The sequence below is a fragment of the Clupea harengus genome, chromosome 1 (assembly GCF_900700415.2).
Source record: "Clupea harengus chromosome 1, Ch_v2.0.2, whole genome shotgun sequence".
NCBI lineage: Eukaryota > Metazoa > Chordata > Actinopteri > Clupeiformes > Clupeidae > Clupea > Clupea harengus.
In genome coordinates this window covers 23,622,588-23,650,123 of record NC_045152.1, presented here as the reverse complement: position 1 = coordinate 23,650,123, position 27,536 = coordinate 23,622,588, and the positions used below count along the sequence as shown (strand labels likewise).

The 27,536-nt window shown below is 40.8% G+C and overlaps 2 protein-coding genes across 3 annotated transcripts; both read right to left on the bottom strand.

The window, feature by feature from the left end:
* Positions 1-330: 330 nt before the first annotated feature.
* On the bottom strand, positions 331-10,121 carry LOC105898669 (CD9 antigen-like). Of its 2 annotated transcripts, none has more exons than XM_031572136.2 (8): positions 9,892-10,121; positions 7,104-7,206; positions 6,819-6,916; positions 4,879-4,953; positions 2,673-2,774; positions 2,399-2,488; positions 2,087-2,170; positions 331-1,672 (listed from the first exon to the last, which is right to left on the bottom strand). In XM_031572136.2, exons 1-8 carry the CDS (start codon positions 9,955-9,957, stop codon positions 1,508-1,510), a joined length of 783 nt encoding a protein of 260 aa, XP_031427996.1. In that variant the 5' UTR covers positions 9,958-10,121; the 3' UTR covers positions 331-1,507. The 2 variants fall into 2 exon arrangements, with proteins under 2 accessions (XP_031427996.1, XP_031428005.1); XM_031572145.2 differs by having other exon boundaries at positions 331-1,163; positions 9,892-10,114.
* Positions 10,122-15,019: 4,898 nt separating this feature from the next.
* On the bottom strand, positions 15,020-21,871 carry LOC116221490 (CD9 antigen-like). The gene is made up of 8 exons (XM_031572155.2): positions 21,305-21,871; positions 19,352-19,454; positions 19,064-19,164; positions 18,085-18,159; positions 16,782-16,883; positions 16,508-16,597; positions 16,194-16,277; positions 15,020-15,719 (listed from the first exon to the last, which is right to left on the bottom strand). The coding sequence occupies exons 1-8, from the start codon at positions 21,368-21,370 to the stop codon at positions 15,624-15,626; spliced, it is 717 nt and encodes a 238-aa protein (XP_031428015.1). The 5' UTR covers positions 21,371-21,871; the 3' UTR covers positions 15,020-15,623.
* Positions 21,872-27,536: the final 5,665 nt, after the last annotated feature.

The window sequence follows — 27,536 nt, the reverse complement described above, 5'->3', positions numbered from 1 at the left end:
TATCTAATTTCTCGTTCTTAGATTTCATCACTGCATCCCTCCATGTTTCCTCAAAAAGGAGGAACTAAGGAACAAGGGAAGAAAATGAGGAAGGACAAGTTCCCTCTATGCATGCCTGCACCAGTGAAACCAACTAATATCTCTATGTGACTTTAGAGGTCTACCTCAATCCCTTCCCCTACATGAGATGCACAAGACACCATATTTTATTGTCTTGAGACTACACGACAAAAATGCCATGATGCTGCTTGTAAATATTATCAACATTCAAGATGTTTTAATCTCATAATATAAAAAAGTTACCCCATCAGCAAAAACCACAAAGAACGATTTTCTTTTTTAAAACAGTGCTCAGTTTAACACAATGGTACAAATCTTAACAGTAACAGCAGATCAAGGGAATGCACTTAAAGAAGTACTATGCTAGATTTAGCCCATAACAGATAGCACATATAGTGATACAAGGCAATATGAAAATGAATTAGATCCCACTTGATACAGTATTTGAGCACAGAGCCTGCATGTAGCATTTAAGAAAACTGACCTTTTGTATAAAAACACAAGCATAATAAGATATGTGTCATTTAACAATCTTAACAATAACAGCAGTTCAAGGGAATGCACTTAAAGAAGTACTATGCTAGATTTAGCCCATAACAGATAGCACATATAGTGATACAAGGCAATATGAAAATGAATTAGATCCCACTTGATACAGTATTTGAGCACAGAGCCTGCATGTAGCATTTGAGAAAATTGACCTTTTGTATAAAAACACAAAAAAAAAAGACTAAATAATATATTGAAATACTTCAACATCATTTTAAGTCAGCCCACAATTAGCAGCCTTGTATGGTTAAATAAAAACCATACAAATGTTCCCTTTTCTAATGAAGCAAAAAAAATTAAAAGACAGATAACCAATGATATGGACACTCTAATCTTATTCTCTACCCTAGTAAGATGTGATAAAGCTATTCTTCCATTATGTACAAATGATGAAATGATAAAGCGAGGGATAAGACATAACCTCCAGGCTCCAACAGCTTTTGGGGAGTCCTGCCCTCTCAGAACATCAAGGGGGCGCTGTAAGTAACAGGAAACGCCTGGCGATTCTGCTTGATGGCTTTGGACAGGATGCTGGAGCAGACCAGGGCTGTGATCTGATGGTGAGAAGGAAGAAAGGGCCAGGAAGAGGCGCGTGAGAGCAGCCGAGGGGAAAAGATCAACTCTAGGTACAGCACCCCGAAGATAGATGGGAAACGACAGACACCTCAGCCAGCGGAAAACAGGGATGACTCAAGGTGATTATGGAGAACACGTCAAGCAAAGGAAAGTGCATTGGAGGACGGGGAATAAAAGAAGAAACTGAGGGCCTCATTTACTAACATTGCGACCGCAGCGCAATCAGCGCCTTTGCCAAACCGCATATAGCGCATATCCTTATAGTAAATGAGGCGCTGAGTGGAAAGTTCTACTCTACTTCTGTAGGAGTGTCATTTGAGCATTAAGCTTCCTCTGCCATTGGCACAGTGACAGTGGGTGCAGGATAGAGAGCAGGGTCTGGAAGAATGTGGGAGATGGTATGGCTGGAGAGGAGCAGATAGGGAGGAGCAGAGGAGGCATCTTTGATGGCTTTTTTGAGAACAGAGCTGCAAACCAACGCAACAATCTGCCAGAATAAACAGATGTGTAGAAAGAGTGGAAAATAGGAAGATAGGACATGGAGGGAAAGACATGAATTTGTGTAAGCAGAAATATTATACAACAGGGATGGTAAGAAATACATAGATTTTTTTTGTTTTATTAAACAAGATCGTAAGAATGGCTTATTGCAACACCACAGTAATGTATACCTTTTGGCATCTTGAACGTGAGATAGAAATTAAGTAGTACTAAGATGATCATGATACATTTATATGTCTAAACCATCATACACTTACACTGCACCAGCTCTTAAGTAATATAATTTTAACTTGCTGACCTGCTTTTTCAGACACAGTATGCCTAGGTTGCCAATGAAAGTATCCCTTTAATTCTAGCTCAACCCAAAAGCCCACGTGACTTGGACAACCCCATTTCTTACCATCAGAGCTGCTGTGGCCAGGAAGAAGCCCATGATAAGAGGAGCTTTGTCTTGGAAGAGGTTCAGGATCACACTGGGACAGTTCTGCATTTGAAAGTTTTTTGAGGAGTAGGGAAGTGTTTCAAGGGGTACAGAAGGAGTCAGGTTTGGAGGATTGAAAGTTGGAGGGGACATTTTAAAAGATCGAAGGAGAAGAGGTGGAGACAGAATGAGAAGGTAATCATGAGTGATGGCATCAAACTTGCCCCCTAGCTAACTTTGTACTACATTGCAAGGCCATAGTGATTTTTTTGTGATGACAGCTGTACTCACGGATCGAGTGAAGGTCTCCAAAATGCCTATCTTAGGACATGTGTCTCGTACAAACAGCTCCACTCCCCCTCCAACCCCACAACAACCAAACTAAACACAGGAGAGAAGATGTGAATTACAAACAATAACAAAATGACACATGACTGAACACTGAAAGGCAGATTAGAGGTATTTGACATTTAATTGATTGCCTATATTCAAAGTGATGAATAATTGATAGCAGGGTTCAGTTGAGAAAGTTTCAGAGGGTTTTTTGCATGTTCCGGTTCTTTACCGCTTCATGAATTATTTTGAGGGTGGCTCCAAGGCTGGGGTCTTGTTTGTTGACATACTGTGCGTAAAGGGAGGCATACAGGTTGGCCAGCCGCTGTGACACCTGGAGACAATGGAACAGTTAAATCAGCATTATGCAAGTTTGTACCATTTTTGTAGATCTAGTTTATATAGTATCTTCAAATTTTGATGGTATGTGCTCACGTGAAAGGCCAATAAACACACCTGTTCTCCCCACTAGCCACACTGGACTTAACTATGAAGTCTAGGTAGGAAATCCCACAAAAATGTAAGAACAGCTTTTAAAACATATCAAAAGCATCACCAGAATACATCGGCTAGAAAACATTAAGTCGAGGGGGGCAGTATGTGTCAAGTTATGAGGTACAGAACCTTATAACACATCAAAATTATTTTGTGGATCCCAGTTTACATTTCTTTCACATTGTTATGTCGGTTGATAACTTCTCTTGGAATATGTACTCCCTCATAAGGCTTGGTAGAGCATATCATTGGTATGGGAGCTGAATTATGGGTATAGCTTTGGGTGCTGTCTATGGTCTGGTACAGTCTCATCTGGTTACTAAAGCTGCTGTCAGATTGAAAATTCAATCGATGTTTAGCAGTGCGACTCATTACCATTGACAGCTAGCAAATAAGTCCTCAAATCATTGTCTTAGTAGCTTTACAACCAAAATAAGTATGGAATAGTGAAGTTGTGTGGTTTCTATACATGAGGAAGTACATACTGAAATCTGCAATACGACCACTACATGGGCTTGAAAAATAATTTTTGCTGTCGTAATTTTAAGGACTAAAGGAATAACTAAATTTCTCACCTTCAGCAGTACAAGAAGTGATATTTAGTCGCCTACAGACTGAATGTCAAGGTTCGCATTATTTCAAGCAGTGACTGAGTGAAATGTATAGAGGCATTCTGCCCCAGACTGAACTTCTGTTTCAGATCAGATTCAACTATGAAGCGCCACTTCTGGCTAGAAGGTACATACACCTTGTTCATTTACAGAGTTACGTAATTAAATTACAAAATAAATCTGATTCTAATCAGTTACAGTTACTGAGACGAAAAATGGAATTAAATTACAGTCACTAATCAAAATGTTGGTGATTACATCCTAATTTTGTTCTCTCATAGCCTCTAGCCTGAAAAGTAATTGAAAGTAATAAGTTACATTACTTTGATGTAGTAATATAAATAGTTACATTATAGCTACCGTGTTAAAAAAGTAATCAAACCTTAGGAGGGGATCATTTCATTATCGCTTCAAATTAGTTCCAAAGATGCTTTTGACGAGTTATGCGATATCATTGCACAGCTTCACCTAGTTGTATCCTGTTGAAGGACAAAGCCGTTTGACAGGAAATCTAAGAATAAATCATTCCATTGAGAGATAACAATATCCCAATTACGTTTGTGTAGCTTTGCTCAGCCCAGGCCACTGCTTGTGACCATCTTCAATTTGACATCAATAGTTGTTATTATTATCATATGTTATTGTTCTTATTGTTTTTTATAGTTATAATTTATTTTCATCTAAAGAACTATCTAATCATAAGTTTAACAGAGAAAGAAGGTGTTGCAAAATAAAGGACATCATGAGACTGGGGGGAAATGGCTTTGAAATTAAAAGGAGTGCCATCAATTTGATTAAAGCAGGTCATCGGAGGGGTTTTCTCTTATCCTGCCACCTATTTCAATGTTTGTTCCCCTCCTAAACTCCTGTAAGAAATGAAGGAAGTTTCTTTGTTTCTGATGCAGCAATCTTTATTCCAGTAAAGTGCAGTAACGAAGCACGTAGAACATACTCCGGATTCAGCGGTGTAGGTCTGAACCCCAAGCATCTCCAATTCTAGCCATATATATAGTTTTAAGACACCTCCTAGTAATGTAAATGAGCTAGGCTTGTAATGCAAACAGGTCTGGCAACCTTTTGTTGTTCTGTATGATAATCAGGTTTCTCTGTCTGAGATGGTTCTCAATGGCCTACCCCCATTCCCATACTATGATTAATTGCAGTCACTCACACCTTAGTTTGCTTCCTGATCCCAGGTGTCTGAGCAAATCCAGTGTGGGGACCTTTCCTTTGTGACCATGATAAGATTACCATTTTGGATATTCTGCTGGCCAACTTTTGGTGGTCACAGCAGCTGCTTGATCATGAATCTTACACTCCTATTCCCCTCACCTCTTGACTTCGCATAAACACCAGCACTCCAATTCCGATCTCCACACCTGCCATGATGCCCAACAGTACGGAGAACTACAAGAAAACATTTCAATAAAAACAAGTTATATAATAACAAACAATGACTAACTCACTCATACACATTCATAGGACATTCGTCTCTTTAGACCTTTTAATGTATTTATATTTGTATTTAAATAATGCAAAAGTATTCAAATCAAAGTATTTAAAGCCAGAGGCAAGATCAAGTGAGCCATTTGGAATCTTTTGCGAATGTTTTAGGCCTCATGCAGACGAAGTCTAGTTTGCCTGAACCCGGAGAGAACCGTCTCCGGATAGCCCTATCGTGCAGACGAACCCACTGTATCCGCACTCCTTCGAATCGGGGGTCCAAAGTGAGTAAACTCGAAATCTGGTCGCGGGTTGGTGTTCGTATGCACGCCATCCGCAAACCTAATCGGATTGCCCCACGTGATCGCATCACGTGATTGCATCCCTAACGGGATTAATACAAGTGTATCTATCTATCTATCTATCTATCTAGATGTTGTTAGGAAAGGAATGACATTAACAAGCCACACTTTAATCTATCACTGTTTGATCTATTTGCATCAGACAATTTTACAAAACCGGGTTTTAAAAGTGTCAGCAATAGCCTATATGAGCAAATCTGACGTGAAAAGATTTGTATTATAGACCGAAGTTTCAAAACGGTCTGTAATAAAGATGAATGTTACGTTAGCTTTATCCTGTCAGACAACGATAGCGATAGCTACTAGCTAGCGTTAACATTACTTCAGAGGTACAGTATGTGAAGGACAAAGCCCTCAACAATAGCCTACATTTGTTGTTAGTAATAAAACCATGACATTGGAAGCAAATAAAGAGTAAACCAGGGAACATCTAGGATCTACACCACTTGCATTGTGGTCTCTCGTGCTCAAGCTCAGCATCTCCATAAAGCACAGGCATTTAAACAACTCAGACATGTCATGTTGCACATTGCTTTGTTGCACTGTTCTAAACTCTTTATTATCAATAACAAATATAATTATTTTCACTTAACCTACAGTCTGCTCTGACCACTGATTTTATAAACCACCATAATGTGTTACTGTGCAGATTAAAGGCAGGCTATGCGGTTTGGCTAAACGTTGCTAGTTGGAGCTCGACTACTGTCATATGTCACTGTATTAGCATGCTCCTGTCTTCTTCTCCGTTTTCTTCAGTTGTCTGTAGCACCGTTAAAGCGCCACCAAAAGGCGTGGGGGATGTACTACAGCGGATTCAATCGGATTCGCTGGGTTCATGTGCACGCAATTTGAAAAGTGGATATGTGTGAAAAATGAATCCGGGTTCAGGCAAACTTGACTTCATGTGCATGGGGCCTTAATTTACTGTCTGGGATTAGACCGTGCTTTTATTTTAAGATTTATGACCACAACAGAATTCTTGTTCCCTGAGACTGACACCCCTTTCAAAGCCTTTGAACACAGGTGGGATTGGATAATTAACGACAGCAAGGGCCTGCTAGTCCCCTGCTGAGAGCAGTTAGAAATGCAGACAGAAGAACTGAGGACTCCACACAGCCAAAGAACAGCAAAAGGTGATGGACAATTCCATAGCCATCTTGCATGGACCTCAGATTACAAATGCAAATGTGACCAGGATTGAGCAGAGTTGCATCACATCTTGTAGATCACTGTACAGCCATTAGCCTATAGATAGTGCTTCTTACTGAAGATTACGATTCAGCTGCTATGAAAACCAGTGAGATATGCTAAATTCATCTGAACTGCAACATTCTGAAGCACATACAAAAGCACTGTGTACTTTTTACAAATCACAGAGAACATGTTCCAGGTTTAACCAACGTTTGCATCTGAAAGAAAACTCCATTACGAAATCTGAAAGTTGCCAGTCCCTATTTGTTTACTTACAACTCCTAAGGAACTGATGTTCTCACTGCAAGCTCCATGGAACCCACAAATGGACACGATCAGCATCAGTGTACCCAGCACGAGCAACACTACCACAACTGTGTGTTACAATGAGGGGAAGGTAGAGAGAGGTAGAGATTAGGAATCAAACCTTCAGAAAAAAAGCACAAAAAAACAACCTAAAACTGATAAATGTGTCCTGCCATAAACACGTTATTTCTTTAGACTTCACTTACAGTTAATAGCGTTTGACATAATTGAATTATTAACTAGTAGCAAACCTACAAATGACAAACTCTTGTGTTTCCAAATCGATGTCGAAGAGCCCTCGTGTCCCTGAGCTGAGTCTAAGCCCCAGGCCCAAACCAACCATTGCAAATCCCACAATCTAGAGAGGACAGAAAATACAAACACATGATAGAAAAATAGAGTGACAGGTTAAATGCATAAACTCACAAAAACACATGAAAAAGAACAGCAAATATCTCGCCCCTTTAATTCTGATGTCAAGGATGGCTAATTGTGAAAAAAGGGAGGGGCTGCAACGTGCATAGTTGTCACATTAAAAATACAAACATGACTGTTATTTTAGTTTTTTTTACTCAAAAGTCTATAGTGTTTCATGGGTTACACTACCATTTGGGCTACTCTGAATGGTTTAGCCCAGTGGTTCTCAAAGTGGGGGGCACGAACACTCTCCAGGGGGGGGCGCGATGTCACAGACGGAGAAAAGAAAAACGACCACCGATCTGTCACTGGTTAGTGAAAGCTCCCTCAGTGGCGAAATGCAAATGGCTGAACACAAACAAATCAAATACGTTCCTGATCCACCAATCAAAACGGAGCCTTATCATTTGAACGCGAGTTGCACCTAGGCTTCCAAGTATAAAAGTAACCGCAGGCATGGTAAGCCCTCACCCTCACTGAGACAACACTCTGCGGAGTTTGTTCGATTTCTCTTGTTTCCTCTATCATTCAGATATTCATTGCTTTATAAACAGTCTTTTTAAAGACTCACTCCTTCCTTAGTAATACCTTACTGCACTTGCAGTAGGTCTATTCGTAGCCTTTTCTAAGGAGTAATTTGCTCCACAGTCTTTTTAAAAAGCTCGTTGCCCCGAGTGCTAGCCTTCTAGCTAGCTAACTTCTTCCAGCTGCAGCTAGCCCTTTTCTCCTTAACACCTACCTTTACATTTTTTGATCATCCACCGTGTTGCAACAAATAAAACACCAGCACTTGAATACTATTTTGTGCTGTCCCTGTCTACATTGTGTACAGTTCGTTTTGTTAGGAACCATTGCCTAGCACAGCCTTATCCATTATTCGTGTGCAAGTCGTTCACAGCCACACATACAAACACACTCACAAGACCACAACATTGAAATTAGAACTTTATTAACTTCACACACACTGTATCAGCAAACAAACACAACTATGGACAAGTTTCTGATTCGTAAAAGTCAGGCAACCGATGCGCCAGTTGCGAAGAGGCCAAAGCTTCGCAAATATGACGAGCTATTTGCAGTTTGGTTTTACCGTCACTGGCACGACTGAGCAACGTCCTCAGTGTGTTTTGTGTGCCGAGGTGCTGGCAAATGACAGAATGAAGCCATGCAAATTAAAAAGGCACCTCGACACCAAACACTCCGACTTGAAAGAGAAGCCTGTGGACTTCTTTAAACGTAAACGTGATGGCCTCCAGCAACAACAAACCACCATCTCCAAGCATAGCACTGTCTCCAAGCAGTGTCTGGAGGCATCGTATGTAGTTGCTCATATAATTGCTAAGCTTGGCAAACCCCATACAATTGCAGAAACACTGATTTTGCCGGCCGCGTAGAATAATGATAGGAGAGAGTGCAGCTGCTAAACTCAGCGCAATCTTTTTCACATGCAGATGACCCCACCCCCTCCCCCGCGACGAAGTTGACATATTTGTCACATGCAGATGTCATGTACTATTGTAAACGATGCACCTAGTCGAGGCGGCAAGGTGCTCAGTGTTGCCAGATTGGAAATGGGGTATCGTATCAAAGGCTCAAAATGATCGTATTTGGAGGATACTTATCATATCTGGCAACACTGGGAAGGCGGTCTACCAATGATAGTTCTCTCTACAGTCAGAGCCCGCGCAAGAAGGTGGAACATACGAGAGATACCCTTACCAAAACTTGTAAGGATGTAATAACTAGTTTGTGAAAGACCCAGAGAAACACAAATATCCGACGAGGCAAAATCCCAGACGATTTTGGAATCCCTGCCGGACGCATTTTTTAGGTCTCGAAAAGAGGACATGTAAAAGACACTCTGAGGAGTAATGTAATGTAATTATATCTGCATGTAATGTAATTATATCTGCTATTTAATTTGCCCTCTTTAGTTTAAAATGTATGGAACTATTTGTGTTTAGTTTAATTTCACTCTGTCTGACATGGTAGTGGTGACCTGGCGCAACCCCCTCTGAAGTAAGATAAGTATTTGGGATTGCGGAATCTATAACATGCTGCATGCATTTAGTCAGTGACCGTCGCAAATGAGCGCGGCTATGTGCGCGTCCGTCGGAAGTAGCCTAATGATAATAATACAATCGGCTTGTATAGCGATTTTAAGAGCAATCATGTAAACAGATGACAGACGATATGGTGGGAAGGGGTTGTAGTTGAGAACCATGTGACACATAGACGATCACCCTCAGTAAAACGCTGAGCTCCCCCATAGCACCTGTAGAAAAAAATCTCTGAGCCTCACCTAGACACATTTCCTGCTGGAGAACAAAGACGTTCGAGTAGAAGGTATTAAGTGAAGGCATTTCGTTGTTTGATCAACGTCGTGTGGGCTGGACATTTTAATAAAGCCACTAGAGGCGTCCATGGAGTCGAAGTGTACCCGCTACCAGAAACGAAACCAATGGATTGGCGGAACGTTAACGAGGTTTATTTTTTGCCTGGACCAACTCATTGTTCCCCCAAAACATACGCAATGCGCTTTAGTGTAACGTTAGACTATTCCAATAAATCATGACTCATAGTTAATCGATAGCATAACAAATTGAGAATGTGTTGGGTTACTTACCGCAAAAAGTGCAGAGAAGAGGATGAGAATGCATTTGCACATTTGTCCACACCCGTCCACTCCCATGGTTGTAGAATATAATATGGTTATTAGATTATTTTCAAATAACCTGGCGGTTATCGACCGATTTACTATGTCGTCCAGATGTACCTCTTCCCTAAACGCTGCAAGACCTCTCGAATAGTGATAATAAGTTTCGCTGTGCTTAAATGTGTATCTGTTTGTGTCCGCTGATTGGACAGAAGAGATTAAGTGGGCGTGACCAAGATGGAGAAATGAGAAGTGTCGGAAAGCAAGAAACGAAACCGCTTAGGTTTTGATTTCTTTAAAAAAATGTTGGTGTGAATGGAGTTACTGACTGTAAAGGAAATCAAAAATAATTGACAGAAATAAGTCAATTTTCAAGAATCAGGGTCGGACAATTTACCTATTGTAGCCCATATTTGGAACCCAGTATGCATTGTACACAATAACCTATAGGTTACAGCGAAATCTTAATTTAGTAAAAGCTGCTCAGTGGCTACAGGAGATGAGACCATTATTTGAGGTACAGGTGTAGGTGTTATGGCAGAGGCAGTGTAATTTAATAGACTAATATTACTCCTAAGGAAATTGGTCTTGGAAATTAAACAGTCTAATGACAAAACAATTGACCATAAAACAACTTTTGAGTATCCTATTGACTGATTTATCCTTGTTTGGATTTTGGAAATGAGTTTTGATGTTCATATTTGACTTGGAATAGTTGATGTGTATAGGAATCTATGATGTGCATACAATAATATACGTATAAAAGAGGGCACATCAATTTACTTGTATTTTGAGAACATATGCAATTGGTGGCCTTTGGCGAGATGGGCTTACTCATCCTGTACACAACTATGGTTGTCAAACTGTCAATTTTTCCCAAGGTGTCCATTTTCCCCAAGATCAATGTTGACCGTAAGAGGGAAGAGGAAAGCGGTTATGGTGTTCCCCAAATTCTGTGCTTGGAAACTTGCTCATCTCTTTGTGTATGCATGACATTAACTTCCATTGCTATGCTGATAACACCCAACTTTACCTATCCATGAAACCTGATTTGATTGTACAGCTACCCAAGATATAAGCTTGCCTGAAAGATGTAAAAGCATGGATGACTAACAACTTCCTGCTCCTTAATTCAGTATGCTTGTAAGCCCTAAACAATTGAAAATCACAAAGCTACCAGATCCAAGTTGTCATCATGCAGAAATATACCCCAGAAATACATAGCTTTCAGAAAAATGTAGTGAACACCCCCCATCAACGATTCTTATGATTGAACGTAGAGAAGTAGCTGGAAAGTAAGCAGAGGTATCTAGTACTATAATCAAAAAACATCATCATCATTAAAACATAAATGAGGCCTGCCTAGTCTTTGAGGTGATTATCTTTTCAGACATGAGAGAAAAATATTTAGCAGTGCTCTTATTGTCCCATGTCTAAATAACACAATGGGACTGATTACAATATACAGAGAGGGAGCAGTCAATGTCATGCACAAACCCTATTGACTTTATTAGGAACTGTTACCGCTGTGTCTGAACCAAGCTCTTGAGTGTGATGTCCCTTGAAGACATGATAGGCATCTTTGTCCCCTGCTGACAGTGTTCAAAGCAATAATAAGAAGTTTTTGCACAAAACAAAACCACATGTTTAGATCAAGTCACAAATTGTGAAAGTGTGTAGAAATGCCTAAACAATATTGAAGTAGTTTAAAAGATTACTAGGCTTACACTGTGTGTCACTGTGTCAGATTCAACACCACAGTTTACAAATGAAAAGGTTCTAACGTGCAAAGAGGGCCATCTTGAGGCAGAACCTGAGAATGCATCAGTCAGAAATCATTGGGCATTATTGGCTCATTTCACTCATGAAGATGAAATGAAAGCCATCACAAGACTTTCCCTTTTAGTTTCAGAGCAGATATGAGTTTTAGACTGGGCAGTTACCCAGATGTCTTAATGATCCTGCTTTTGTGGGATACACCCCAAATTGTTCAGCTAGTCACTGAGCATCCTTCTATGAGATACAGTGCCTTGCATAAGTATTCACCCTCTTGGATGTTTTACCCTTTTATTGCTTTTATAAATCAATCATGGTCAATATAAGTTGGCTTTTTTGACAAAAAAAATCACAAAAAAGCCTTTAATGTCAAAGTGAAAACGTATTTCTACACAGTAATGTCAATTAAATAAAACTACGTAATGAAAAATAAGTGATTACACAAGTATTCACCCCCTTTAAAGTGACTGACCTAATTCAACAGAGGTCCAGCCAATTGGTGCTAGTAGTCTCACACTTAGTGAAATGCGGATCAGTGTGCAGTGAATGTGTCTCAGGTGATTGTAGTATAACAACACCTGTGTCTGGAAGGTCCATTCACTGGTAATCAGTATTCAGTATTCAGTATTCCTGGCTACCGTTACACCATGAAGACCAAAGAACACTCCAAGCAACTCAGAGAAAAGTTTATTGAAAAGTATAAGTCAGGGTTCTTCACCAATCAAAGCTTTATGGAAGAGAGCCACTGTTAAAAAAAAGCTCCACTTTGGTCTCATCAGTCCACAGAACCTTCTTTCACTTGACCATGGAGTCTCCCACACGCCTTTTGGCGAGTCTCTCCCATCTCAGCTGCTGAAGCTTGTAACTCCTTCAGAGTAGTCATAGGTGTCTTGGTGGCCTCTCTCACTAGTCTCCTTCTTGCATGGTCACTCAGTTTGTGAGGACGGCCTGCTCTAGGCAGATTTACACATGTGCCATATTCCTTCCATTTTTTGATGATGGATTTAACAGAATTCCAGGGGATGTTTAGTGCCTTGGACATTTTTTTGTGTCCTTCGCCTGACTTATACTTTTCAATAACCTTTTCTCTGAGTTGCTCGGAGTGTTCTTTTGTCTTCATGATGTAACGGTAGCCAGGAATACTGATTACTGAATACTGACCAGTGAATGGACCTTCCAGACACAGGTGTCGTTATATTACAATCACTTGAGACACATTCACTGCACATTGATCCCCATTTCACTAATTGTGAGACTACTAGCACCAATTGGCTGGACCTCTGTTGAATTAGGTCAGTCACTTTAAAGGGGGTGAATACTTATGCAATCACTTATTTTACATATTTTTATTTAATTGACATTACTGTGTAGAAATCTGTTTTCACTTTGACATTAAAGAGGGCTTTTTTGTATTTTTTAGGGTAAAAAAAGCCAACTTATATCGACCATGATTGATTTAATAAGGAATAAAAGGGTAAAACATCCAAGGGGGTGAATACTTATGCAGGGCACTGTACAGATACAGAGTACAGTGAGAAAGCAGTGTAAAGTACTGTACAGGTGTGAAGATGTACTTACCCAGCAGCAGACAAATGTAATCAAATATCATCACAGGTCAACATATGGTGGAATGAAAAGAAAAGAAAATCAGCTAGATGTTCTGTTTAAGTACAACAAAAACGTACACTGAAAAGTCTTTTAGTATCCATTAAGAAATTTACCCCATGTTTAAGATACTAGTCCAAGGCTAGTCCATGTTGATATTGATAATTTTTTGGGGTGACAAAATGAGTGGATCAATCAATCATCTCCACAGTTCAGCTATGTAGCTTGCCGCTCTCAACTTGACATAAAAAAATCAGGCATATGTTTGTTGATATCTATATGTTCAGCCAGAATAATACTTTCATCATACTAAAAAACGACATACATCCATACATGAATGAAACACAACCTCCTGAGTTTAATAAATATTTATCTTAAACATGTTTGGTGCATGGTCCCTAACTAGATGACCTATGAACCTTTGAGATGCATAAAGATAGATTCAGCAGATAAACTGAATGAACACACGGATAAGTGGTTCAAGTAAATCAAAGATAAAAGCATAAAGCTTTTACATAAACATTTACATCAACCTCTTTGTTGGACTGCAGTCAGTATTAGTCACAAAACTTGCCCTACATGACTACATCTTTAAGATATTAGCCACGGACATAACCCTTAATACAATTTAAACCACTTCTAAATGCCTTACAATAGTATTTCTTTTCATGAAGCACCCCCATAGACCTTAGCCTACCAGTTTTAACTCAGTGATCAACACCTCACCAAGCTCCCTTAAAAAAAGATATTAAAAAGGTAGGAGTAAAGGAAATAGAAGTGGGAAATTTAAGCCTAAATCCCACTTTTACTTCAATTTAATCGAATTGTTTAGGTGAAACTTCTTTCTTATGAACATTAATGTTACCTCATTAACACATTCTTCACATTCTGTTGATATTTTTAGTTCATTTTTGAATGACAATATCTAATTTCTCGTTCTTAGATTTCATCCCTGAATCCCTCCATGTTTCCTCAAATAGGAGGAACTAAGGAACAAGGGAAGAAAATGAGGAAGGACAAGTTCCCTCTATGCATGCCTGCACCAGTGAAACCACCTAATATCACCACTGTGACTTTAAAGGCCTACCTCAATCCCTTCCCCTACATGAGATGCACAAGACACCATATTTTATTGTCTTGAGAGTACACAACAAAAATGCCATGATGCTGCTTGTAAATATTATCAATATATCATTTTATATAATACCCACCAGCAAAAACCACAAAGAACGATTTAAAAAAAAAAACAGTGCTCAGTTTAACACAATGGTACAAATCTTAACAGTAACAGCAGATCAAGGGAATGCACTTAAAGAAGTACTATGCTAGATTTAGCCCATAACAGATAGCACATATAGCGTAAAGATACCTATTAACGCCCCAGCTATTAAAAAAGTGACAAACAGTTAAAAACATTTATAGATCGAAAAATATTTAATCAATCAATCTTACATATTTCAGTAGCGGTGGGTGTCTAGATTAGGACTGGTAACTTGTTTGGATTTCAACTGAAACGTGTTTTCAGTTTTTTTCCGTTGTGTAGACCGACACGCAAATTCAGCTGATACAGGAGGTGGAACCCATAAACACCCTTTCTGTATATATGTCTATGGAAAGCTCTATGACCCTCACAAATTCTCGTCGCAAAATCGAATTCGTTCAGTTGGTTCCATGAGGGTTTGTACACACAGAAATAAATCGCTGTCTAGTACACTAAATAACGCTGTACAACTGCAATTTTTTGCACACATACAAGTTAAATACCCCTTTTGGGTAGGAGCGTATGGTGTTTAAAATCCGTTATCCTGGTTGATACAGAAATCAATATTAAGTAACGTTTACCCGCGTGAGGGCGTTTATAGGTCCCGGGCGTTAATACGGGTCGTTGCGATAGTGATACAAGGCAATATGAAAATGAATTAGATCCCACTTGATACAGTATTTGAGCACAGAGCCTGCATGTAGCATTTAAGAAAACTGACCTTTTGTATAAAAACAAGATAACAAGAGCATAACAAGATATGTGTCATCTAAGACATCTTAAAAATACGACATATTAATATATTGAAATAATTCAACATGGTTTTAGGTCAGCCCAAAATTAGCAGCCTTGTATGGTTAAATAAAAAACCTAAAAATGTTCCCTTTTCTAATGAAGCAAAAAAATTAAAAAGACAAGGATATGGACACTCTAATCTTATTCTTTACCCTAGTAAGATGTGATAAAGCTATTCTTCCATTATGTACAAATGATGAAATGATAAAGTGAGGGATAAGACATAACCTCCAGGCTCCAACAGCTTTTGGGGAGTCCTGCCCTCTCAGAACCTGAAGGGGGCGCTGTTAGTAACAGGAAACGCCTGGCGATTCTGCTTGATGGCTTTGAATAGGATGATGGAGCAGACCAGGGCTGTGATCTGATGGTGAGAAGGAAGAAAGGGCCAGGAAGAGGCGCGTGAGAGCAGCAGAGGGGAAAATATTAACTCTTGGTACAGCACCCCGAAGATTCTCTGATTATGGAGAACACGTCAAGCAAAGGCAACTGCATTGGAGGACAGGGAATAAAAGAAGAAACTGAGTGGAAAGTTCTACTCTACTTCTGTAGAGGAGTGTCATTTGAGCATTAAGCTTCCTCTGCCATTGGCACAGTGACAGTGGGTGCAGGCTTATTGCCACACTACAGTAATGAAGAAGTACTGAGATGATCATGATAAATAATGTATATGTTTAAACTATCATACACTTACACTGCACCCAGCTCTTAAGTAATATAATTTCAACTTGCTGACCTGCTTTTTCAGACACAGTATGCCTAGGTTGCCAATGAAAGTATCCCTTTAATTCTAGCTCAACCCAAAAGCCCACGTGACTTGGACAACCCCATTTCTTACCATCAGAGCTGCTGTGGCCAGGAAGAAGCCCATGACAAGAGGAGCTTTGTCTTGGAAGAGGTTCAGGATCACACTGGGACAGTTCTGCATTTGAAAGTTTTTTTGAGGGGTAGGGAAGTGTTTCAGGGGTACAGAAGGAGTCAGGTTTGGAAGATTGAAAGTTGGAGGGGACATTTTAAAGGATCGAGGGAGAAGAGGTGTAGACAGAGTGAGAAGGTAACCATGAGTGATCATCAAACTCGCCACCCAGCTAACTAACACCCAGCTACATTGCAATGCCATAGTGATTGTTTTGTGATGACAGCTGTACTCACGGATCGAGTGAAGGTCTCCAAAATGCCTATCTTAGGACATGTGTCTCGTACAAACAGCTCCACTCCCCCTCCAACCCCACAACAACCAAACTAAACACAGGAGAGAAGATGTGAATTACAAACAATAACAAAATGACACATGACTGAACACTGAAAGGCAGATTAGAGGTATTTGACATTTAATTGATTGCCTATATTCAAAATGATGAATAATTGATAGCAGGGTTCAGTTGAGAAAGTTTCAGAGGGTTTTTTGCATGTTCCGGTTCTTTACCGCTTCATGAATGATTTTGAGAGTGGCTCCAAGGCTGGGGTCTTGTTTGTTGACATACTGTGCGTAAAGGGAGGCATACAGGTTGGCCAGCCGCTGTGACACCTGGAGACAATCGAACCGTTAAAGCAGCATTATGCAAGTTTGTACCATTTTTGTAGTTCTAGTTTATATAGTATCTTCAAATTTTGATGGTATGCGATCACGTGAAAGGCCAATAAACACACCTGTTCTCCCCACTGATCACACTGGCTATTAACTATAAAAATCTGCAACAGGACCACTACATGGGCTTGAAATTTTTTTTTTGCTGTCGTAATTTTAAGGACTAAAGGAATAACTCAATTTCTCACTTTCAGCAGTACAAGAAGTGATATTTAGTCGCCTACAGACTGAATGTCAAGGTTCGCATTATTTCAAGCAGTGACTGAGTGAAATGTATAGAGGCATTCTGCCCCAGACTGAACTTCTGTTTCAGATCAGATTGAACTATGAAGCGCCACTTCTTGCAAGAAGGTACATACACCTTGTTCATTTACAGAGTTACGTAATTAAATTACAAAATAAATGTGATTCAATTACTGAGAAAATCTAAATGTTGGTGATTACATCCAAATTTTGTGCTCTCACCGCCTCTCGTCTGAAAAGTATTTGAAAGTAATCAAATGTAATAGGTTGCATTACTTTGATGCAGTAATATAAATAGTTACATTACTTTTTTAACACGGTAACTATAATCAAAAGTAACCTTTCCAACCCTGCTTCTACTGACTGAATGTGGGACCTTAGGAGGGGATAATTTCATTATCGCTTCAAATTTGTTCCAAAGATGCTTTTGACGAGTTATGCGATATCATTGCACAGCTTCACCTAGTTGTATCCTGTTGAAGGACAAAGCCGTTTGACAGGAAATCTAAGAATAAATCATTCCATTGAGAGATAACATTATCCCAATTACTGTTGTGTAGCTTTGCTCAGCCCAGGCCACTGCTTGTGACCATCTTCAATTTGTCATCGATAGTTGTTATTATTATTATATGTTACTGTTATTATTGGTTTTTATAGTTATAATAATAATAATTATTATGAATAATGTATTTTCATCTAAAGAACTATCTTATCATAAGTTTAACAGAGAAAGAAGGTGTTGCAAAATAAAGGACATCATGAAACTGGGGGGAAATGGCTTTGAAATTAAAAGGAGTGCCATCAATTTGATTAAAGCAGGTCATGGGAGGTTTTTTTTCTTATCTAGCCATCATTTTAAATGCTTGTTCCCCTCCTGAACTCCTCTTCCCCGTCTCACCTCCTGGCTTTGCATAAAGGCCAGCACTCCAACTCCGATCTCCACACCTGCCATGATGACCAACAGAATGGCAAACTACAAGAAAACATTTCAATGAAAACAAGTTATACAATATCAAACAATGAGTTACTCATTCAAACACATTTTTAGGACAATCGTGTCTTCACAGACCTTTTAATGTATTTACATGTGTATTTAAATAATGCAAAAGTATTCAAATCAAAGTATTCAAAGCCAGAGGCTTTATTCCTTTGGATAACAGGAAAGAGATTAAACTGTGCTTTTATTTTAAGATTCATGACCACGAAAGAGTTCTTGTTCCCTGAGACTGACACCCCTATCAAAGCCTTTGAACACAGGTGGGATTGGATAATTAACGACAGCAAGGGCCTGCTAGTCCCCTGCTGAGAGCAGTTAGGAATGCAGACAGAAGAACTGAGGACCCCACACAGCCAAAGAACAGCAAAATGTGATGGACAATTCCATAGCCATCTCGCATGGACCTCAGATTACAAATGCAAATGTGACCAGGATTGAGCAGAGTTGCATCACATCTTGTAGATCACTGTACAGCCAGTAGCCTATAGATAGTGCTTCTTACTGAAGATTACGATTCAGCTGCTATGAAAACCAGTCAGATATGCTGAATTCAGACATACAAAAGCACTGTGTACCTTTTACAAATCACAGAGATGTTCCAGGTTTAACCATTGTTTGCATCTGACAGAAAACTCCATTACGAAATCTGCCAGTTGCCAGTCAGGGGCGTAACTATAGGGGGTGCAGCAGGTGTGGTTGCACCTGGGCCCGTGGGTCTTGGGGGTACGTAGCTGGAGATTAAAGGTCTGAAGGGGTACGGGACTGTAAAATGTTTGGCCACTGCCTTAAGCCACTGACTAGGGCCCGTCATAATAGCCTACACCTGGGCCCGTCGTAACTATGTTACGCCACTGTTGCCAGTCCCTATTTGTTTACTTACAATTGTTAAGGAACAACTGATGTTCTCACTGCAAGCTCCATGGAACCCACAAATGGACACGATCAGCATCATGGTACCCAGCACGAGCAACACTCCCACAACTGTGTGTTACAATGAGGGGAAGTTAGAAAGAGGTAGATTAGGAAACAAACCTTCAGAAAAAAAGCACAAAAAAACAACCTAAAACTGATAAATGTGTCCTGCCATACACACATTATTTCTTGAGACTTCACTTACAGTTAATAGCGTTTGACATAATTGAATTAGATTAACTAGTAGCAAACCTACAAATGACAAACTCTTGTGTTTCCAAATCGATGTCGAAGAGCCCTTGTGTCCCTGAGCTGAGTCTGAGCAAAAGGCCCAAAACAACCATTGCAAATCCCACAATCTAGAGAGGACAGAAAATACAAACATATGATAGAAAAATAGAGTGACAGGTTAAATGCATAAACGCACAAAAACACATGAAAAAGAACAGCAAATATCTGGCCCCTTTAATTCTGATGGCAAGGATGGATAATTGTGAAAAAAGGGAGGGGATGTAACGTGCAGTTGACACAATGAAAATACAAATTTCAGTTTTTTTTAATCAAAAGTCTATCGTGGGTTACACTACCATTTGGGCTGCTCTGAATGGTAGCCTATACAATTTCAGTGCGCCGCCTCACCTAAATACATTCCCTGCCGGAGAACACGTTCGACAGGAAGTATAAAGACATAGTAATTTAATTATTCATCTCTCGTATTTGCCATATTATTGAATGTAAAGGTATTAAGTGAAGTGTCGTGTGGGCTAGACCGTTTAATAAAGCCACTAGAGGCGTCCATGGAGTCGAAGTGTGGACGCTACCAGAAACGAAACTAATGGATTGGCGGAACGTTGACGAGGTTTATTTTTTGCTGGGACCAACTTATTGTTCCCCCTAAACATATGCAATGCGCTTTAGTGTAACGTTAGGCTATTCCAGTGGTTCTCAAACTTTTTCTGTTATTCCCCACTTTGAACAAGGGGGCCTTTTCAAGCCCCACCTGTCCCTCATCGCTCCAATAAAATGGTAGACCAGGCTTAAAATCGTCAAATGTATTGAAATAACGATACGTTCTAAATGTTAATCAATAACAAATAACATCAGTTCAAAAATATAGAAAATTAATAACAAATAACATCAGTTCAGAAAGAGAAAATAAAAATGCAATGGTGTCAATCCTTGCCTCAAATGGGCTGAGTTCCAAAAATAAAGAAAAAGGGCCTACTATGCAATTGTGTTATCAATGGTAGGCCCATCTTAATATCTCCCTTGCACGTGGCTTTGGATAAAAGCGTCTGCTAAATGACTTATATGTACAACTGTCAAATCTATTGAAATTTTCAATGTTCTTTTAGGTAGATCAGCTGTCTTTTTCGCCACTGGTACTGAATTGCCAACCTTTGTATTTCGTGTCACAAATGTATCCATAACGTCAATATTAGCCTTTTACCCACTACACTTTCATGCTCCGGTAAAAGTTTTTTTCATTGTCCCGCTGCAATTAATACGCCGACGTCAATCAAAATGTTCGCACTATGTTTCCAGTTCACATTTTCATCCCGGTCCCCCATCTAATGTTAATACAGTGTTGTATAATGGTGCAGCTCCTATAATGTATAATTTATAATGGAGCAACACGTAGCCTACAGGGTGAGTGTGGTAGAGCGAGGGGGAGAGAGAGAGAGGGCGAGCGAGCGAGCGAGAGAGAACGGCGATGCACACGGATAGATCAGATGTAGCGACCAGAGCAAAATTCTGTTGCTGTAACGTTGAACTCTGGTCAACCAGTGTGGAGAATAAATCCTAGGGCAAAATCAAGTTGGCATTAATTTGCTCATCAACCGCAGACAGAAGGGAAAGGGAGATATCCCCGGAGTTTAGACACTTCGGCTCTGGACCAGTAAACAAAAATCTCCCCTGTAATCTCCGACTACGACTAGCAGGAAAGGTTAACAACAGGCTAATTAATAACAATACAATACCTAATAGGCTAACAATACAATATGTATTTGTTTGAGTGTGGTTGTTTAGTGCGATGGGGGTGCATGATCGTTATAGTCTATGGGAAAATCGCGCCCCATCTGTCACGTCTCTGCGACCCACCTGTGGGGCGCGCCCCACACTTTGAGAAACTCTGGCTATTCCAATCAATCATGACTCATAGTTAATCGATAGCAACATTTTTCGAGCAATGTGTATGGTAACTTACCGCAAAAAGTGCAGAGAAAAGGATGAGAATGCATTTGCACATTTGTCCACAGCCGTCCACTATCATGGCTGAAGAATATAATGGTGGTTTAATTTGGCTGGAGTGCTATAGAGATTATTTTCAAACCGATTTACTATCTCGTCCAGATGTCCCTCTTCCCTCGACGCTGCAAGACCTCTCGAATAGTCCTGATGTTTCGCTGTGCTTGAAAGTGTGTCTGTTTGTTTCCGCTGATTGGACAGAACGAGATTAAGTGGGCGTGACCAAAATGGAGAAATGGGAAGTGTGGGAAAGATTTAATTCCTACTGAAGAAACGAAACCAGAAGTTTTGTATAGGTTTTGATTTCTTTGAAAGTTTTTTTTATGTTAATGGAGTTACTTACTGTAAAGGAATTCACAAATAATTGACAGAAATACGTACATTCTCAAGAATCAGGGTCGTACAATTTACCTATTATAGCCCATACAGTGCCCTCCACAATTATTGGCACCCCTAGTGAATATGAGCAAAACAGGCTATACAAACATATGTCTTTGCTGTTTATCCTCTTGGTCTTTCACTCAAAATATTCACAAAAATCTTACCTTTTCATTGAAGTAAAATTATTGAAAGAAAAAAAAACAGTTGACATTAAATAAATATTTTTCCCCAAAACATGTGTGTCACAATTATTGTCACCCCTTCAACAATCTTGTAATTAAAATCTAACTGAAGTATATTTCCAGTCATGTTTTACATTTTTAAGTTCACCTGTTTGATAAGGAACTCTTGATGAGGTCAACCATGACTTCCTGTTCCACTGGCGTACAAATATGAGGTGACACAGGCCAAATTCCATTAGTCATTCATCACTATGGGAAAGACCCAAGAACACAGTGACGATGTGCGACGAAAAGTTGTTGAGCTACACAAATCAAGAAATGGACACAAGAAAATCTCTAAACAGTTGAAAATACCCATTTCCACCATCATGGACATAATTAAGAAGTTTAAAGCGACAGGAGATGTTAAGAATCAGCCTGGAAGAGGATGTGTCTGTACATTGACCCCACGCACCGTGAGGAGGATGGTTCGACTGGCAAAATAATCTTCAAGGATCACAGCTGGAGAATTGTAGAGGTTAGTTGAGTCTTGGGGTCAGAAAGTCTCCAAAACTACCATCAGACGCCACCTACATCACCACAAGTTGTTTTGGAGGGTTGCCAGAAAAAAGCCTCTGCTGTCAATCAACAACAAACTAAAGCACCTACAGTTTGCCAAATGTAAGTCAGACTTTCAATGGGACCGACTTATATGGTCAGAAGATACCAAAATAAAGCTTTTTGGCAACAAACATTAAAGGTGGGTTTGGAGTAGACAGAAAGATAGCCATACAGAAAAGCACCTCATACCCAATGTGAAGTATGGTGGCGGATCTTTGATGTTGTGGGGCTGTTTTTCTTACAAAAGGCCCTGGACATCTTGTTAGGATACATGGTATCATGGACTCCATCAAATACCAGCAGATATTATATGAAAACCTAACAGCCCCCTCCAGTAAGCTTAAAATGGGCCGTGGTTGGACCTTCCAGCAGGACAATGATCCGAAGCACACCTCAAAATCAACACAAAAATGGTTCACCGACCGCAGAATAAAGGTTTTGCCATGGCCATCACAGTCCCTCGACCTAAACCCCATAGAAAAATCTGTGGGATGAGCTGAAGCCGAGTCTACAAACGTTGACCTCAGTTTTTTTTCTTTCAATAATTTTACTTCAATGAAAAGGTAAGATTTTTGTGAATATTGTGTTAAAGACCAAGAGGATAAACAGCAAAGACATATTTTTTCATAGCCTGTTTTGCTCATATTCACTAGGGGTGCCAATAATTGTGGAGGGCACTGTATTTGGAACCCAGTATGCATTGTATAATACGGTGGCCGAGAGGTGCAAACCAACATTACAAAATCTGAAACCCTTTTACGAAGCTTGAGACAAATTTACATTTTGGAAAACATTTTTACATATCATAAAACAAAATTACATTACCATAACGCATTTACAAGTCCCGAAACAAATTGACATTTCAGAAAACAAATTTACAAGATGCAAAACACTTTTACAAGTCCCGAAACAAATTTACAAGTGGCGAAACAAATTTACAAATGACATTAACCGGAAAAGGAATGTACCAACTCAGAGATTGACGTGGAAGTGATAACGGAGGCGCTCAATTTTGATGGAGTTCATGGTGACCCAAGATTGACAGCGATAGAGTGGTGTTTTGCCCGTTTTGTGGCAACCATGAGCCGATTAACGCGATTTCGTTTTTCGTGTGGTCGGTCTTTAGAGTTTTTAAATGGAGCAGACCAGACTGAAGGACCAGATATCCTGCCGCAGTGCATACAATATTTTAATGAGGGACACTCGTACGCTGTAGTCGTGGACATGATGTCATGTTTACACGGTGTACACATCAGCTTGAGGTCTCTGAAAAGACTTTATTTGTTTTAGCATTGGCAACCTCGAGGATTGAGCTCCAATTCATTAAATGATCCCTCTTCACTCGCAGATTGTACTTTTGTTTGAGCACCTGCCACATCATGCGGTAACCAAACAGTTCAATTCAATTCAATTCAATTTTATTTATATAGCGCCATAACAATACAATTGTCTCTAGGCTTGGGGCATAACTATAGGGGGTGCAGCAGGTGCGGCTGCACCTGGGCCCGTGGGGTTTCGAGGCCCGTAGCAGGGCCCAAAGATATAAACGCGTCGTGCGACGGGCCTCCCTAAGTGTCAGTACTGCGTACAATTTTATCGGATATGCTTATGTTCAAATGCGCGGTATTTTAGAATGTTTGCAGTGTCAAATGCTATATATACACTTGAAAAGGCAAACTTATCTCAGTCATGGTTACTAATATTTTTTGGGGAAAAGTAGTAATTTATAACAAAACCTTACGCTTATCCTACATACACTATATAAACTATCAAAACACTATTCAATGATTAATGCTTCATTTAATTCTGGAACATTTCCTTCTCTTTTCAAAGTGGCTCGGGTAACGCCGCTGCTCAAGAAGCCGTCTCTCGATCCCACTCAGGTGGAAAACTATCGACCGGTCTCACTTCTCACGCTCCTATCTAAAACCATTGAGAGGGCAGCTTCCAAACAGGTCACCGAGTTCCTGTCAAAGAACAATCTCCTCGATCCGAACCAGTCTGGATTCAAAAGCGGTCACTCCACCGAAACAGCCCTGTTGTCTGTAATGGAGGCCTTTAAAACAGCTAGAGCAGCAGCTCAATCCTCGGCTCTCGTCCTGCTTGACTTATCAGCTGCGTTTGATACAGTCAACCACCGCATCCTTCTGTCCATACTGTCAAGTATGGGCATTTCTGGCAATGCGCACTCCTGGTTTGAATCCTACCTCACTGGGCGCTCGTTCAACGTGTCATGGCAAGGTCAGCTGTCTGTACCTCACCGCCTCACCACTGGGGTGCCCCAAGGCTCGGTGATGGGACCACTTCTCTTTGCCATTTACACCACCTCGTTGGGCCCTATCATCCGCTCGCATGGTTTTTCCTACCACTTTTATGCCGATGATACTCAACTGTTTCTGTCTTTCCCTCCTGAGGACACCACGGTCTCGGCGCGGATTTCGGACTGTCTCGCTGATATATCCACATGGATGAAAAATCACCACCTTCAGCTGAACCTGGCCAAAACGGAACTGATGGTCTTCCCAGCCAAACAGGTCATCCACCACAACATCAAGATCAATACTGACTCTTTATCTCTTGCTCCATCCAAAACAGCAAGAAACCTCGGGGTCATTATTGATGACCAACTGACCTTCACGGCCCACATCGCCTCTGTCTCCAGGTCGTGCCGCTTTGCGCTATACAACATCCGCAAAATCAGGCCGTACCTAACCCAGTATGCCACCCAGCTGCTGGTGCAAACCTTGGTGAGCTCCCGCCTTGACTACTGCAACGCCCTCCTAACGGGCCTGCCGGCTTGCGTGGTGAAACCACTACAGATGATCCAGAATGCGGCGGCGCGTCTGGTGTTCAACCAACCGAAAAGGGCACACGTCACCCCGCTACTCATCGAGCTCCACTGGCTGCCAGTAGCTGCTCGCATTAAGTTCAAGTCACTTATGCTTGCCTACAGAGTGCTTACTGGTTCTGCTCCCACCTACCTAAATGCTCTTGTAAGGGCAAATGTTACACCCAGGACGCTGCGCTCGTCTAGTGAGCGTCGTTTGGCACTGCCGTCCGTGCAAGCACGGCAATCCAGACTATTTTCATTTGTAGTTCCACGTTGGTGGAACGAACTGCCTAGTACTACCAGAGCAGGGGCGTCCCTCTCTACCTTCAAGAAGCTTTTGAAGACCCAACTCTTCAGAGAGCACCTCCCCTCCTAACTGGCACCTGACTAGCGCTTAACTTGCACTTCAGCAGTTACATTCCTGCACTTCTTTTTTCCTCTTTTCTAGGTTGTTGTTTTTCTAATTCTCATGTAAAGTAGTATTTATTGTTACACCATGCTTTTTTATTGCTCTTAGCTTGACTGTTCTCTCCCTTGTACGTCGCTTTGGACAAAAGCGTCTGCTAAATGTAAATGTAAATGCAATGAAATTAATAAGTTCTTATTTTCTTTGGTATTTTTGTGATTAGCAATGATGATTGCTGGGTAATATGTATGTCTCCCTGTATACCAACAGCTGCACCTCCAGTCACCAGTCCGTCAAACTCCTTAAGTTCGCGGACGACACCACCCTCATTGGGCTCATCTCTGGGGGGGATGAGTCCGCTTACAGGTGGGAGATTGACCATCTGGTGACCTGGTGTGGGCAGAACAACCTGGAGCTAAATGCTCTGAAGACAGTGGAGATGGTCGTAGACTTCAGAAGGAACCCAGCCCCACCCACCCCCATCACCCTGAGTGACTCCCCAGTCGACACTGCGGAGTCCTTCCGCTTCCTGGGCACCATCATCTCCCAGGACCTCAAGTGGGGGCTGAACATCAGCTCCCTCACCAAAAGAGCTCAACAGAGGATGTACTTTCTGCGGCAGCTGAAGAAGTTCAACCTGCCAAAGACAATGATGGTGCACTTCTACACCTGCATCATCGAGTCCATCCTCACCTCCTCCATCACCGTCTGGTACGCTGCTGCCACTGCCAATGACAAAGGCAGACTGCAGCGTATCATCCGTTCCGCCGAGAAGGTGATTGGCTGCAATCTGCCATCTCTACAGGACCTGTTCACCTCTAGGACCCTGAGGCGGGCAGGTAAGATTGTGGCCGATCCCTCACACCCGGGTCACAAACTCTTCGAGGTCCTTCCCTCCGGCAGGAGGCTGCGGTCCATCAGGACCAAAACCTCACGCCACAAAACCAGCTTCTTCCCGGCTGCCGTTGGCCTTAGTAACAAGGCCACCTGATGTGGACTCTCAAAAAAGAACAGGAGAAGGCGGCAAAGCGGCCTAAATTAGATTATTTTGGCTTTTTAACTAGCCCGTCAATTTATGAATGAATGGTGTGCTAACGGTCACATATTAGAACGTAACATATCTAAATGATTAATAATTACATTTTACGTTTCAACAAACTAACACAGTTCATAGAATTTAAACATAGGTCACTTAAACATATTTATCACAGTGTGAGACTGCGAAAAAACTTAGTCATTGTTTTCGAGGGTGCGAGGAAAAGCATAATTTAATAGAGGCTTACTAGATATGTGCGTTACTAATAACTGTCACAGTTGTTCCCTATCCCACGAGACGAGTATGATGTCAAAGTAAAAGTCCGTCACCAGAAAGAAATACAATACTGTGTGCGTGCAGGGATGGATTACCGAACGGGCCTACCGGGCCCAGGCCCAAGGGCCCGTGAGCTCAGGGGGGGCCTAAACCAGAGCCTCTGCGTGAAGTTGCTGTTATTAACTTTGCTTGCTGTCAATTGTTTTTAGACTTTGTATTTGTTAATATCAGAGGTGGCTTAAATGTATCTCTTATTTGTGGTTGGAAGCGGTGTATTTTGTTACACGTCCCGACCCATGGTTTCATAATCCGTCCATGTGTGCGTGTCCATAACAACAATACACTACAACATGAAACATGAAATCACTCAAAGCATACATTTGCTGACCTAAATAAGATGCTATTTGTTATTACTTGAGATTATTTCAATAATTGACAATTTTAAGCTTGGCCTATGGGAGCGATGAGGGACAGGTGGGG

Bases quoted from the DNA above. Each gene is read 5' to 3' on its own strand.
- LOC105898669 (XM_031572136.2), bottom strand. From the start codon at position 9,957: ATGGGAGTGGACGGGTGTGGACAAATGTGCAAATGCATTCTCATCCTC. The intron at 7,207-9,891 runs GTAAGTAACCCA...TGTCCTCTCTAG, and splicing joins TCTTCTCTGCACTTTTTGCG to ATTGTGGGATTTGCAATGGT. The intron at 2,171-2,398 runs GTGAGTACAGCT...TTTCAAATGCAG, and splicing joins TGGAGACCTTCACTCGATCC to AACTGTCCCAGTGTGATCCT.
- LOC116221490 (XM_031572155.2), bottom strand. From the start codon at position 21,370: ATGATAGTGGACGGCTGTGGACAAATGTGCAAATGCATTCTCATCCTT. The intron at 18,160-19,063 runs GTAAGTAAACAA...GTTTTCTTGTAG, and splicing joins TCAGTTGTTCCTTAACAATT to TTTGCCATTCTGTTGGTCAT. The intron at 16,278-16,507 runs GTGAGTACAGCT...TTTCAAATGCAG, and splicing joins TGGAGACCTTCACTCGATCC to AACTGTCCCAGTGTGATCCT.